General features: G+C 48.3%; 6 protein-coding genes across 6 annotated transcripts; 3 read left to right on the top strand and 3 right to left on the bottom strand.

The window, feature by feature from the left end:
• Positions 1 to 133: 133 nt before the first annotated feature.
• Positions 134 to 4,465, top strand: V1516DRAFT_665499 (uncharacterized protein; the record flags this gene model as incomplete). The annotated part of the gene is made up of 2 exons (XM_066920680.1): positions 134 to 911; positions 2,724 to 4,465. The coding sequence occupies 2 exons, from the start codon at positions 134 to 136 to the stop codon at positions 4,463 to 4,465; spliced, it is 2,520 nt and encodes an 839-aa protein (XP_066776222.1).
• A 175-nt stretch (positions 4,466 to 4,640) lies between these two features.
• V1516DRAFT_678573 (LrgB-like family-domain-containing protein) lies at positions 4,641 to 7,218 on the bottom strand. Its single transcript, XM_066922777.1, has 2 exons — positions 6,958 to 7,218; positions 4,641 to 6,869 (listed from the first exon to the last, which is right to left on the bottom strand). Exons 1-2 carry the CDS (start codon positions 7,024 to 7,026, stop codon positions 4,914 to 4,916), a joined length of 2,025 nt encoding a protein of 674 aa, XP_066776221.1. The 5' UTR covers positions 7,027 to 7,218; the 3' UTR covers positions 4,641 to 4,913.
• A 166-nt stretch (positions 7,219 to 7,384) lies between these two features.
• V1516DRAFT_678572 (uncharacterized protein) lies at positions 7,385 to 8,301 on the top strand. Its single transcript, XM_066922776.1, has 3 exons — positions 7,385 to 7,631; positions 7,696 to 7,804; positions 7,862 to 8,301. Exons 1-3 carry the CDS (start codon positions 7,586 to 7,588, stop codon positions 8,178 to 8,180), a joined length of 474 nt encoding a protein of 157 aa, XP_066776220.1. The 5' UTR covers positions 7,385 to 7,585; the 3' UTR covers positions 8,181 to 8,301.
• On the bottom strand, positions 8,235 to 10,005 carry V1516DRAFT_678570 (isoprenoid synthase domain-containing protein). Its single transcript, XM_066922775.1, has one exon. It carries the CDS (start codon positions 9,760 to 9,762, stop codon positions 8,326 to 8,328), a length of 1,437 nt encoding a protein of 478 aa, XP_066776219.1. The 5' UTR covers positions 9,763 to 10,005; the 3' UTR covers positions 8,235 to 8,325.
• A 578-nt stretch (positions 10,006 to 10,583) lies between these two features.
• On the bottom strand, positions 10,584 to 12,045 carry V1516DRAFT_678569 (uncharacterized protein). The gene has a single exon (XM_066922774.1). It carries the CDS (start codon positions 11,806 to 11,808, stop codon positions 10,696 to 10,698), a length of 1,113 nt encoding a protein of 370 aa, XP_066776218.1. The 5' UTR covers positions 11,809 to 12,045; the 3' UTR covers positions 10,584 to 10,695.
• Positions 12,046 to 12,463: 418 nt separating this feature from the next.
• Positions 12,464 to 13,618, top strand: V1516DRAFT_627411 (S-adenosyl-L-methionine-dependent methyltransferase; the record flags this gene model as incomplete). The annotated part of the gene is made up of 1 exon (XM_066919790.1): positions 12,464 to 13,618. One exon carries the CDS (start codon positions 12,464 to 12,466, stop codon positions 13,616 to 13,618), a length of 1,155 nt encoding a protein of 384 aa, XP_066776217.1.
• Positions 13,619 to 13,751: the final 133 nt, after the last annotated feature.

Genomic DNA, 13,751 nt, shown 5'->3' with positions numbered 1-13,751 from the left:
TCGACCAGATCTGTTGTTTAGGACTCTGTAGTGCATCGCCCTCATCGTCCGCGCGATCACGCTGTCATTGTCATTGTCATTTGCAATTTGCCATTTACCATTCCATTCCCCGACGATCAGCTCTTATCTACACATGCCCTCGTCCCCGGATTCCGCTTCCCGTCCTCGGCCCCTTCTTGCTCCTCCTTGCTCGCAGCCGCCGCCCGTACGCCGCCTTCCTCCGCTCGTGTCGGCGCAGTTTGGGACTTCCTGTGTTTCTTCTTGTTCTGGCTCATCTAGTAGTTCTCAGTATTTTCGGACTTTTTCTGATCATCTCCCTACTTCTCCTTCTTACACTTCTCACCCTTCCACCTACGCTCCTCCTGTCCCGTCTTCACCCTCCCCGCCTGCTCATCCATCTCGACCTTCCATGACTGCCTTGTCCTCTGCCCTTCCTCCGCTCCCAGTCCCAGCCGGATCATCCCCCGTCCGCCAGACGCCAGCTCCATCCCAGATCACTCCCGAGCTCTCCGTCTTGTCCTCCACTCCAGGCACAAAAGTCCTCCAATCGGCACGCCCTTCCAAGACTCCTCGACGTCGCAATTCGTCCTCCCCCAAACTGCTCTCCGAGAAGACCTCATCGTCCTCGTCCCCGTCCGGTTCGACTGCAACCATGCTAGCTAACCGTCCGACATCCTCAAATCAACACCATTCACACCCCCATCCCCGCCCTCACTCGCACCATTCTTCTCATGCTGCTGCTGACCATCGCGACGACTCTACTCATCCCATAAACTTTCCCATCACACCCTATGATCCGGCCACAATGCTGCCTCCCGACAGTACCGCCCGGCTCGGTTCTCCGGATTCGCCCTTCGCTATCGCAAAGAAGCGCTATGCGACCTCTGTCGACGAACGCAATTTTCTCACAGGTATGTTTCTTCTCTACGTCTGGTATATTTTCTGTTTTTCTCCTTTGATCTTTCTTCTTGTTCTTCTTGTTTGCTTGTTCTGCTTGTGCAGATGGTCCTCTTCTTTCTCGGACGGGTCTCGCCTGCATCGCTCACATGCCAACCCACCTTTCGCGATCGCAACCACCTCTCTCCTCTGTCATCTATGCTCCATTTGATCTTAAGTCCGCACTATCGATCTACATTCATGATAGCGCCTGCGTCTTCTTCTCTGGCACAACAGCTCATCATGGTTGCTTTCGTCTTCCTACTGTACTGGCCAGACTGGCAATCACTAGCCAGCTCAGCCATCCTCTCCTACCACTGGGGCTCTCATACCCGTCCCTAGTCCCTTTACTTTGCCCCTCGACCACCCCTCGCTCGTCCACCCCTCCTTCGCTGTCTCTTAGCTATTCTGCGCTACTCTAAGTGGGCCTTGTGGGTCCTCTATACTGTTCTCGATTCTGCATGCCTTGTCTCTACTCCTCCTCTCCTTACTAGTCTCCCTCTTTGCACTCAGATCTTCACCCGGTTCTACTCCTTGGCTTTCACAAGCCTAGTGTGTGAGGCGACCTACTATTTACAGTTTCTTTGTCACCGTCTGTCCCGACAGACACTTTCCTCGGACAAAACACTGCTCTGTGCCTGTATGGGCTCGTTTCTGCCTGTCATTGCCGCTCGTCGGTGCGCCGTTGCTGCTATGTGTCGTCACCGCGTGTCCTTCTCTGTGCTGGTTGGGCACGCCAAACAAATCTAATCCCAGTCTCGGCCTCGAACGCCGCCTCCTCCGCAGCCGTCCACGTCCGCGCCGACCTCGACCAGACCGCCACCATTGACGCGTTGGCTCTGTGTGTGTGCGTGCGCGCGCGCTTTGTCTTGTTTTTCTGACCTGCTGTTATTCTCGGCTCGACCAAAACGAGAACCAAACGTGCACGGACTTAATAACGACTAGCTAATGTTCCTGCTAAATGTTGCTAATGCCTTCACTGCTGCACTGCTGCGCTGCTTGGGACTTTGGCTGTCCTGGTCAGCACAGCAGTGTAGACAGGTTTCCATATTAGTCACTTGTCGAGTACTTACGCGATCGACAGCTGTCCTTGGGCGAACGGAGCTAGAAAGTGGTCTGGGGCTGAATGAGGAATACTCTCACAACGTGGCCGTCGTAGCGGCTGCGATTTCAATTGTTGCAAGAATTCGTGAACAAGTCTGTGCCAGTGAAGCTTGTAACTCCGGGTTCCTCCGTTCCCCGTCTGCTCAGCAGCGGGCCAGTTCTGCTTTTATTGGAGAGGGGGCGGCCACCAAGATTAGTCGCTTTTTGCTTCAGAGCTTACACATCCAATTTCCTGTCTTCTTCTGTGTGAAAACTGGCTCCTTTGGGTAGGTTTTTACGGGGAGGCTTCTACCGGGGAGCTTTTTGGGCAAAGCCGCTATAGTCGGTCAGGCTTCATCGGGATCGCTATCTTGCAACACCATACTCTTGATCTACATCGCTTGCCTCCTTTCTCTGTGGCTGTCACGGCCTCGATGGCCATGGTCTCCTCCCTGGCCGTCACTGCGCCGCAATCCGCAGTGATTGAGCCTCATATCATACGTTGACGTTCCCCCCTTGCTTCGAGGGCCCTAAGAGTAAGAGGGCGAAGCGAGCGAAGCCGAGACCGAGACCACGATCACGAGCACGAACAAGCAAGACTTTGGATATTTATTTCCAAATTAACAATCCAAGCCGATTGAGCTAGACTGATGCTACCATACCCATGGAATCTCCCTTTCCTATTTACTAACTTCTTTATTTAGTATATGAATACCAGATTAATGGATGCTGGATTATGTGGGACTATTTCTCTGGATATGTCCATCTCACAGGCCTCTGGAAAGCCATTGGCAACTCAAAGGCTGATATTGTCAAGCTTGTCGATAATTCGCCTGCTTTACTATCCGTCATACGCCGCGTGCGCGGCGGATATCTAAAGATCCAGGGAACTTGGCTTCCTTTCCCTGTTGCGTATACGCTGGCTTCGCGTACATGCTACCACATTCGACACGCTTTGATTCCGGTGTTTGGTCATGACTTTCCTCAGTCATGTTTAACACCCAATGAACCTGGATTTGGTCAGCTCCAGCTTACTGTTTCAGATTCATCTCGTCGTCGACGTAAGCGCTCATCAGGTGCAACTGCTGCTGCTCCTGGAGGCTCGAAATCAGAAGCAAATGGAAATGAACACACCACTGCTCCCCAAGAGCCTGCTTTAGATGATCAACCTGTTGCTAAACGGCGAGTGAAAACAGCTGCTACCAATCTTAATCGACCGTCATCTTCCTCTTCCTCTTCCATGATGCCGTTTGGACAGACAGTTATGCCGACTTCTCCCACTGTGCAGGGCAGCATTGTGCAGGCTAATAATAACATTGCTTTGAGCCACCATCCTTGGCCTCTTTCGCCGCCGCCTTCTATGACTGCCCATCATCGTTTGCAGCCGATTTCTGCATTTGTCGGCAACAACAACTATATTCCAACCAATTCCAATGCGCCGCCGCCTGTGTATCTGTCGCCGAATCTTTCGTCTGCGACCACATCGCCATATCAGAGTCGATTTGGGGAGTCCCCTTCTCTTGGGTCTTCACCCTCCACCTCGGGTCCAAATACGCCTGGGACTACGTTTTATGGTTCCGGAATGATACCGACAATTCAGCAGCCTTTGTTTTCAATGAAGCCAGCTAATACTCTTCCTGTAGTTCCCGCGATAGAATCGACGGTACCGGCTATTGAAACACCTGCTCAGCGAAGCCTTGTAACTAGTGACCGAGCTTCTGGAAGTGGGCGTGTAAAGCTTGACTTTCTTGAGCATTCTAGTTTGACTTCCTCGCCATCCGACTTACTCGATGCATTGCAAGCGACAAAATCGCTTCAACTTCTTTCCGCAGGTGTATTCTTTTCTCAGATGGCTTCGTCTTCGACGACGTCTGAGCTTCAGGCTGGAGTGAAAGCCCGAGCTATTCGACGGACGACGTCTGATTCCGGTGTTGATCGGACGGTGCATATGTCCAATTACGTGAGCTCTTCGTCTTTATCCGGTTCGCCTAGTTCCGCTAGTGAATCCTCTTCTGCATCTTCATGCTCTGATACCGCCGATTGGACAGGTCTAGTTGATATTGAGGAATTCGAATGTGGCGAGTATCTGTATCGATGGGATGGAAAATCCGAGCTAAATGTAGTTCCACTTTCTTCCTTGAAAGCCGACAGTGAAGTCAATAAGACTGCGCCGGCCAAGAGTGAGAAGACAATTTCTATTCCGCGCTCCTCTGATCATATCTATCGTGATGATGGTGAGGGCCTTCTCTCATTTGCTCAAGTTGTTGAGGCCGAGATGGGTCGTAACCCACTTGCTTCCAGCTCTGTTCCATCTGCCTCCTCGGCTGTGGTGGCGGCATCTACTGGGATTGCTCGTCAATCAGTTGTCTTGCCGCCCCTTGCTAATGTACTCAAGACAGCGACAGCCCGTAACAATGTGATGGATATTAGCGGTTTACTTTCGTGATTTAGTTATATTTTCGGCGCTAGGTAATCATTAATGAGTTGCTATTCAGGCTTTCAATTTAGTTTTCTGTTCTGGTTTCGGCTGTTTATTTATTCGTTGTTTATTTAATTTGTTACTGATGGTATTTTGACGCGTTTATATATGGGATATGGAAGGAGTGATTTGATTAAGGGTACATTTTGCGAGGATTAATATAAATTAATATAATATCTAACGTTATACATGCTGTACATAAGTTAAGTAAGAGGACAAGTACAAAATGTCAAGTCAAATAGGATAGCAAATATTCTAAGACGTCCAGATATTTTATTAAGCCAAAGATACAAAAGTTCACAAAAAATCTCAAGGTCAGTAAAATTACCAAGACTATTGAATGCCGAAGATGCTGGATACAATCAACGAAACGATAGGATCCAAATTCCTAAAAGCCAAAATTCTCATCAAATCATTATAAACCGACCATGGACTTCATGACGTGGACAATGGGTGGAATGGCGCTTAAGATGATCAAGGTCGTGCCGAAGACGACGAAAGATAAAGACGATAGAGCGGAAGCACGGGGGTCTATGGTCAACAGATGAGCAGTAGCTACGGCAGACGAGTTAATACCGAGAGTAATTCCGCGAGTCAAGTAATCATCTTCCCTGACTTTGAGTAGCTTCAAGATATACCCGCCAATCAAGACGCCGACTATTCCCGATAGAATGGCGACTACAGCCACAAGAGATTGAGAGCCGTCGAGAGCCTGGACAACAGGGAGAGCGAGAGCGAGTGTGACGGACCGGCCGATGAACGCAATGGATCGCTGGGCTGAGATGCCAATTGCGTAACAAATGGGCGGATACGCAAAGAAAGTGATGAGCCCGACAACGACGTTGGGGATTATGATGAGCGAAAAATGCTGTTTGAGGTCGTTACGGAACCGGTACATTGGTAGTGCCAGTGAGACAATGCTCACTTCTAAAAGCGATTTGAATAGATCGCCCGCACCAGGCCTTTTGTGCGCGTACTCAGCACTGCCGTCAAATAAATATAAATATGTCTTTCCTGTTGAATACTGGTTCAGACCGTCGTCCAGCGAGGTGTGGATCGCCAGGGCAAGCACAAAAATCCCAAGAATGGTAAGCCCTGAACAGGTGAAGATTGGATGAACCACACGTCGGATTTTCGCTGGTAGCCGTAAGCCCAGAAATAACATGAGAATACTGAATGTAGAGTGAGCGATTAGTGAATAGCGCAAGACAAAGTGAAGCGGTAGCCCAACAGTGAACAAAATCAAAGTGTACAGAAAGGTGTCAAGATACTGCGTAATCATGTTGGCTAAGAAGATCGCCCGCGGACTCGGCGCTAGACCGATGCGGAAAAATGTAGGAATTACAGTTTCTCCAGCTTGTACTGGCGACGAATTCTGCGTCGCAACACGGCTCAGATCAGCCGTTGAATCTTGGTCATGCGTGAGAATCCTGCGTAAGCTTGATAAGACATCCGTATCGATTGTATTAATCTCATCTGTAGATTCAGTAGAACCAGAGTTCTGATTATGGCGACCTCTATCCGTAACTTCCGAGTCCATTATTTCGAGGTCGCGATCAATAGCCCGATTAAACCGGGTTTCAGACACTGACATCGTGGTTTCCGTGCGTGAAAGCGGGTTGTCAATTGAGGCAAGGTCATGATCAACTCGGCGATGGGAATGTGTTCTGGCTCGTTCTAGTGGTGTCGGACCGTTGTGGCTCGGATTAGAGAACACTGGTCTTAATTCTTGCAGTTCGATTTCGTTACTTTCCAATTTTTGCCTGTGAGTGTGCACATGTATTTCCGTCTCGATCGGGATACTCTCTGTAACCTGGTCCTGAATCTGATCCGGCTCACGAATACGGACTTCCGTCTCAGCTTCTGCTTCATCAACATTTCCAAGAGAGTTGCCATCCAAACTTGTCCGGTCATGGGGTGGTAGCTCTTCTGCCCGCTCGACAAATGCACGTTTTGAAGTCTTAAATAAGACTTGTAATCCTCGAACTAGGTAAGCAGTAAACGCCATGGTGACAATAAATCCGAGAATGAACACGGCAGCAATTTTCCCGACCTCAGCGCCACCCACCGCCGGCGACAGAGGCAAAAGCACAAATGATGGCGTGAAAAAAGTATTAATCCATCGTAGACCAAATCCAAGGGGGACGTCGATAATTCTTGAAAAGGATGCTGTTTTCCGGGATCCGATGGTGAGGTCAAGAAAGAGAAGAAATATGAACAGCAGGAGCATGCATATCACTGAGGCAGGAAAATTCACAGGAGTCAGTGCAATGACTTGGTGTATCGCATAGAGATAGAGAAGCACAATGATTACACCAACAGGAACTAGCACATAGGATCTGAATAGTCGGTACGCGTTTTTCCGTGAAGCCTAGCTCGTTAGTCAAAATCAGGTAGAACATCAAACACTGAAAACCGAGATTGGAACCAGTGATTCAAACCCGCAAAATGAGACGTACAATTCCAATGGCATTGATACAATCCACAGCCAACAAGGCTATAGGAGATTGACTTTCAGCCAAGGTCATCTCTGTTTATTTTCGTATAGTTGTAGATGGATGGAATAATCAAGTGAGATAAATGACTCATTAATTGATGCAGTATCTGTCACCTAAAGCAAGACTTTAACCAAATTATATTTGTCTTGATGATCTCTAGTTCAGTCTACTTATTCCATCTGATCACATAATCAGATTTAATAGAATAAGAATAGAATAGCATAATAATTATATAATGTACATACACAGTACAGTTGGATTCTTATTGTCGCCTTCCCCACAGCGGTAACCACGTGATCTCGGGCAAGTCCATACTGCGGCTGCGACAGCTACGTCATTCTGCGTGGTCCGTGGCTGGATTGTTCGGACCGCCAGCGGATTCGGAAGTATTTCAACAAGCAGGTTTTCTAATTTCATTCGTTTTCATTTTTGCGGTTATAATTTTACAGTGCTTTGGAAAACATTTGGTATTTTCGTGAGATTTCCTCGGGAAGACATCTAGTAGCTGTTTACTCTATTTGGTTTTGCGATTCAAAAGGCTTTACAATTATCAGAATCGGCAGTCACATCGACAGCATCAAAACCAATCATGGAATCGATCTCCTCGCTCATCGTGATTCTTGCATCGTTGTTCAGTATGTGGTTTGCATAAGCCTTAATAAACTATTTATTATATAGTGCTAAGCTAATCTGACTCAGTCCCTCCTTTGGGGATCCTGTTCATCTCGGGTTGTTCGGTCGATTTTGTCGTGAACATTGCTCTCACTATGCTGGGATATCTTCCTGGGCTTCTACACGCTCTCTATTTGTATGTGGATTTTATTCGTTTATTTTCAAGGATGCACTGAATTTAACACAAATAAAGGGAATACGTCTATTACTCTCGTCGCGAAGATGCAGATAATGGCGTGATTAACTATGATCGCGCACCAGGCGTATACTCAGACATCATACAACGCGGTGGACTGCCGGCTGGATCATTCCTGTTTCCGCAGTTTGCCAATGGACAACGAGTTGATCTAGAGTCTGGTAATTCGAATTTTCATGATCAGGTATCTGACCAGGATCAAGTCCAAAGCCAGGCTCCGGAGCCGATGCAAAGCCAGAATCAAGATCAGAGCCATGCGCCATATTCTGATACCCCAGCCGTCAACTCAGCCTCTAAAACTGACTTAAGACAATAGCTATGCCGGAATAAATTGGAGGATGTATTTGGAATTGGAAGGTGGATAATTGGATGGATAATGGTGTTAAAAATTGTGACTAATTTGAGAATTGAATATACAGACGATATACAAAAGTAAACAGAATAGTTATTTACATAAGACTTTAATTGCGCCTATTCAATACCATATAGGTCATATCAACTAACGCTTCTTTGGCGGACGACTCAGGAAACAAGGCAAGGGCGTCTCTAGCTTCGGCAGAATACTTCTCTGCCAACATCCGTGTCTGCTCGACTCCATTAGACGCAGCGACAAGCTCTCTTGCACGAGCGACATCACCCGACTGAGAGAATTTCCGGCGGATCATGGGCCCGAGTTCGGGGTACTCGTACCAGGCGAACAAGGCAGGTGCAGTAGCCAGTCCGAGCTGTAAATCAGCTCCGGCAGGTTTGCCCAAGTCAGCTTCTGATACCGTGTAATCAAGTAAATCGTCAACGAGTTGGAATGCCATACCCAGGTTGCGACCGTACTGGTAAGCAGCTTCCACGGCATCTTGTCGGATTCCAGCGAGCACCGCAGCTGAGCGACAGGATTTCGACATCAACGAGGCAGTCTTGAGATATGTTTTGTCTAGGTAGTATTTGAACGTTGCCTGAGTCGCTGTCCCGGTAAGGGAATCTTCGGGCGCCGTATTTTTCAGCTGCATGACTTCTCCCTCAACGAGATTTACAATCGCGGTCGAAATTAACTCGGTCACCTCGGTATTACGCAGTCTAGCTAGGGAGACACACGCTCGTCCAAGTAAGAAATCACCTGCCAGAATAGACATTTTATTACCAAACTTGAAGTTTCCAGATGGCTGGCCTCTGCGCATTTCTGCGTCATCAATGACATCGTCGTGGAGCAGTGATGCTGCGTGGATCATTTCTGTGATTTCCGCCAGCCGGCGCTGAGAGGGAAGCACGCCTGTGTTCGGATCTATTTTTTCAACTGCAGGGTCGAGGTTTGTAGAGGCTGCTGCTGCTGCGGCGGCGGCGGCGACCGCGTTCGCATGGTCGCGAACCGTAGTCGCAATGGACGTGATCACTTTTGCAGGGTTGAAATCCCGTAGGATGTCGAGTGGGGAGATGTTCTCATCAACATTCGGTAGAACGCGAAATTCGTTCGGGGCGTGTTCTCGCTTTGGCGCTGCTAGAGATGCTCTACTCATCAGCAGTACGAGTAGGGGACGGATATGTTTGCCCTGGCTCTGGACGTAATATTTGGCAGCGGCGTCGAGCGAGCGCTGGCCGCTACCGAGAAGCATGTGGATATTTGTCGTAAGGTTCGTCATTTCTGCGGCGACAACCGATAGAGGGTCTGAAAATGCTTTCGAGCCCGGAACAGAAGCCCGCTCCGCCGAAGACTCGGCACTGTTGGAAAACAGGGCGCTGAAAAGCATCGATAGCGGTGAATCAGGGCTATCGGGAAGAGGGTCGGAGTCGTTTGACGGCTCTTTCGTGTTGGTTAATGCACGACTAGAGCTATGAAAGTGAGAAAGCCGCCTACTCCGACAGTTCATGACCACTGCCCGAGATATACTTGAACGATATCTCTGCATTTTGGCGGTCGGTAATAATGCGGTAGAATAAATGCACAGCGGATTGGATCTTTGTCTCTAGATACAGGAACTAATTCTGTAACTTCGCATGCAGAGCACAGTGAATCCGTAAGGCAAGAATCCAAAAAGAAAATAATGCAACAATCTGTATATACAGTGATTTTAATCTAATATTTATAAGTAGCTAATTGCAAATTGCTAATTGTTAATTGCAAGTTTCGAAGTTTTGCTCAATGGCTGATGATACATGGATATATTGGTCTTCCGAAAAGTAGTACGAGAGAAGCCGCAGTACTTATTTAAGTGGAAAGCAGTGGGAGTAGTATGGCATTAAATGCAAGACATTGTAACAGCCAGGGCATAACTGGGGAAACAAAACACATTTCAATAATATCGGACATTGACAAAGTGACTATATACAAATTAATCGAGTAATTTTTATATAAAGATTGAATTCTGATCAGGTTGATTAAATTGATTGATCGAAGCGCTAGATGCGCCAGATGGGATGATTCATATTGACGAAACAGCTGACTCGGCCTGGTTTGATAATCCAAGTTTCAATATGCAGAATACAATATACAATATACAATATATAATATACAATTAAGTATAAGGGAGTCCATAATGTGGACAGACTACTGGTTCGCTGCGACAGATGATGAAATATCGCAGTCAAAGATCAGAACTAGCAAATGACGGGCAGCCGGTCAAATTCCGCATGACCGCTAAAGCACCGCTGTCGGAGACATCGGAATAGGTATTTCAGCTCGTGACCACTGATTACCACTTCGGAAATTGATACAGACTACACAGTTCTATACGACATCATATATTTGTAAATTAATCAATTAAGTAAGAGAGGGGATATATACAAAAACGCCTATTATCAACCAGACAACATCTATGCATGAACAACAGTCCCAGATATCTTTATTTGTTTGCATTACAAGATATCCACGGAGCTAGACTCGTAGATATACTCTGAAAAACAGGCAGATCTGCGTATGAGTATGATGGCAAACTTTGCTTTCCAGACGGTAGAGTAGTAACCGGGATATGACGAGGAATCGAGCCATCTTGGTCATGTTCCCTCTCATGGTCATCCTCCTCATCGGAAGACGCAGACCGACAGTGCGATAACTGTGGTAACTGTGAATCCAGATCTGAGTCGTCATGTGCTGATGCGTGTGAAGAAGTGCGGGTTAGACCAGGCATGTCGTCAAAGTCTTCTCTGTCGGCATGGAGAAGATGCAAATTAGCGCGGGAGTATAAAGAATCGCCCACATCTTCGTCGTCATCTTCATCTTCATCAGCATCGTCGTCACTGTCACTGTAGGAATAGGAATAGTCGTGGCCGTGAAGTGACCGAGAGTCCAGACTACTGTAGAGCGAGTACTTGGAATCAAGGGAATTGGAGAAGGACGGCCGTCTCGGCTCCGATTCGGGAGCGAACGAGACGTGGCGGGAAGAGGAGGAGGAAGAAGAGGAAGAAGAGGAAGAAGAAGAGGAAGAAGAAGAGGAAGAAGAATTATGGAGAAGCTGTGCGCGGATTGCATGTAGATGGGCTAGCGCTTCGTCGTCGTCGTCGTCGTCGTCGTCGTCGTCTTCGTCGTCATCGTCAGACTCGGAATCCGATAGGTTTAGAGACGGCGCCCGAGGAGCCACCGACTCGTACTCCAGCTCATCCTCAGATAACGAAGAATCCGACGAATCCGAAGCGGAATCGTCGTCGTCAGAGCCATACTGACTGATGTATTCGGAGTACGACGGATAATAGCTCTCTTCTTCTTCGTATTCCTCATCCTCATCATAGTAGCCGGCCAGATTGGAACGACGAGTCAGGCCTTTAGCAGACCGACGTGAGTCGATATGTGCAAGATGTGTCATGAGAGAGTCAAGCAGATTTGCGTGTGAGACGAGGATCCGCAGATCGTGGTCCGAAGCATTAGCTGCCTTCGAGAGTTTCACGCGAGCAGTCGCAGCGAGTCGCGACGACTCCTCGAAGGAATATCGGCTGAGGGGAGTATGTGTGGATGTGGCCATTGTAGAAGAGTGTCTTGCAGGATCTGAAGAAAGCCGGCAGAGAACACTAAATGAATACCAATGGAATATATAATAGTTCTGTGACCTAACTGACAGTCATATCCATCCGATACAAATCAAAAATTCAAGTCCAATCCGACGATGACAAGATGACTCGGACAAACCGGATTTTCTCGAGCGTCCGTTCTCCGGATCCCGCTCGCCGGTTCAATTTCCCAATTAACCGAAATGCGAGATCCAACACAAACCCCGGGCCAGAATGTCACCGACTTGGATCTTCCCTGTTTGGGACATTCTCTCGCCCGGACGAGCGTTCTGCTCCGGTCGGATAAATAGACTGACGTCACTCGGCTCTGGCGGCAGAATGACTCTCCGGAAATTGCATTAGTGATTATATAAGATTATTACTTGTCTTCTGGCTATTCAATTCAAGCAATTACGTAATTACGTAATTACGATGCCATCGCCACCCTCAACAGCTTCAGATCCGCACAATAGCTCTACCAGAACCGCCAATATCAGCCAATCCAATGAATCCAGCGCGATCAGGGAAATCCCGAACTTGCTCACACTACGACATGGCATCCACAATCAGCATCAAAACCAGTCCAGTTCTTCGCAAGTGCCATCTAGCTGGCGTCGTCGTCCCCACGACATGTCGCGACCGAAAGTAATACAGGCGACCGACACGGACGCGTTGTCGTCAAAACTGTCCGCTGCGGACGCAGGATACTTCAATGACGATCTGTTGCATCTGTTTCTGGCCGATCCGGTCCCGGCGCCTGCGTCTGTTCCGGCCTCGTCAACGGCGCGCAAACTGCCTCTGATCAACCGAGGAACATATGTTCGACAGTCGTCTGTGTCTCGGCTTGTAGATCAGTTCCTCGCAGCTGGCAATGCCGCCGATGGCACTGGTGTTTCGCGTCAGATCGTCTCGCTCGGTGCTGGTTCAGACACGCGACCGTTCCACATCTTCTCCGGTCCGCTCGCGTCGGGACTTGTCTACCATGAGATTGACTTCCCCGCGTCTGCTCTGCGCAAGGCTCGCATTATAGCGTCGTCCGACGTTCTGTCCTCGTTGATACCAGGCGATGTTGTCTACGAGCTCCAGCCAGCCCGGCGCGCCTCGCCGTCGCCCATCCAATCGTCTCGAACTCAACCGCCTCCGTCCTCATTATTCACCTGTCCGCTTGCCTCTCCTTCTTATTACATTCACGGCTTGGACCTTAACCATCTTTCTTCGCCCTCCGCTGTTGTTGGCTTGCCAGGATACAATCCCGCACTGCCCACCCTGATTCTCTCTGAATGCTGTCTGTGTTATCTTGATCCTGCCCATGCAGACTCCGTGTTGTCTTCTTTTCTCCGTGCACGACAGACTTCGCCCTATTGTCCTGACGTTGGTTTCGTTTCCTACGAGCCCTTTGCAAACTCAGATTCCTTTGGCAAAGTCATGATCCACAACTTGGCCACCCGCGGTATCTCCATCCCAGCAATGATTGCATACCCTTCATTGCCCACTCAACTAGCCCGCGCAGCAGCCTTGGGATTCACTTCGGCCGCAGCGGCAGCAGACATGAGATTTATACATGATACCTGGTTAGATCAGCGTGACCAAGCCCGCATAGATCGGCTTGAAATCTTGGACGAGCGCGAGGAATTTGATTTATTGGCATCTCACTACGGAATATACTGGGCTTTGTCCAGTGGACATACGAATTCGAATGTAAATATGGATAAAGATTTGACTAATTTGGCTACTTCTTTTACCGGACTGTTCTCCTCCTGGAATGATCTTCCTCACCAAATATGATCTTTATCAATCTCCATCTATGCACTCCTCATTTATACACTCATCCTACTAAATATTTGTACTATCATACCGGCAGCAAGAGGACAAGCATTTTCGAATATTCATTTTAATTATCTAAGCTCGAGCTCTACAC

The sequence above is a fragment of the Lipomyces oligophaga genome (assembly GCF_038497815.1).
Source record: "Lipomyces oligophaga strain CBS 7107 unplaced genomic scaffold V1516scaffold_6, whole genome shotgun sequence".
NCBI lineage: Eukaryota > Fungi > Ascomycota > Lipomycetes > Lipomycetales > Lipomycetaceae > Lipomyces > [Lipomyces] oligophaga.
The sequence above is the reverse complement of the archived record's forward strand: the minus strand, read 5'-3'. Positions and strand labels throughout refer to the sequence as shown.

Bases quoted from the DNA above. Each gene is read 5' to 3' on its own strand.
- V1516DRAFT_678573 (XM_066922777.1), bottom strand. From the start codon at position 7,026: ATGACCTTGGCTGAAAGTCAATCTCCTATAGCCTTGTTGGCTGTGGAT. The intron at 6,870-6,957 runs GTACGTCTCATT...CTAACGAGCTAG, and splicing joins GTATCAATGCCATTGGAATT to GCTTCACGGAAAAACGCGTA.
- V1516DRAFT_678572 (XM_066922776.1), top strand. From the start codon at position 7,586: ATGGAATCGATCTCCTCGCTCATCGTGATTCTTGCATCGTTGTTCA. The intron at 7,632-7,695 runs GTATGTGGTTTG...AATCTGACTCAG, and splicing joins GATTCTTGCATCGTTGTTCA to TCCCTCCTTTGGGGATCCTG. The intron at 7,805-7,861 runs GTATGTGGATTT...ACACAAATAAAG, and splicing joins CTTCTACACGCTCTCTATTT to GGAATACGTCTATTACTCTC.
- V1516DRAFT_678570 (XM_066922775.1), bottom strand. From the start codon at position 9,762: ATGCAGAGATATCGTTCAAGTATATCTCGGGCAGTGGTCATGAACTGT.
- V1516DRAFT_678569 (XM_066922774.1), bottom strand. From the start codon at position 11,808: ATGGCCACATCCACACATACTCCCCTCAGCCGATATTCCTTCGAGGAG.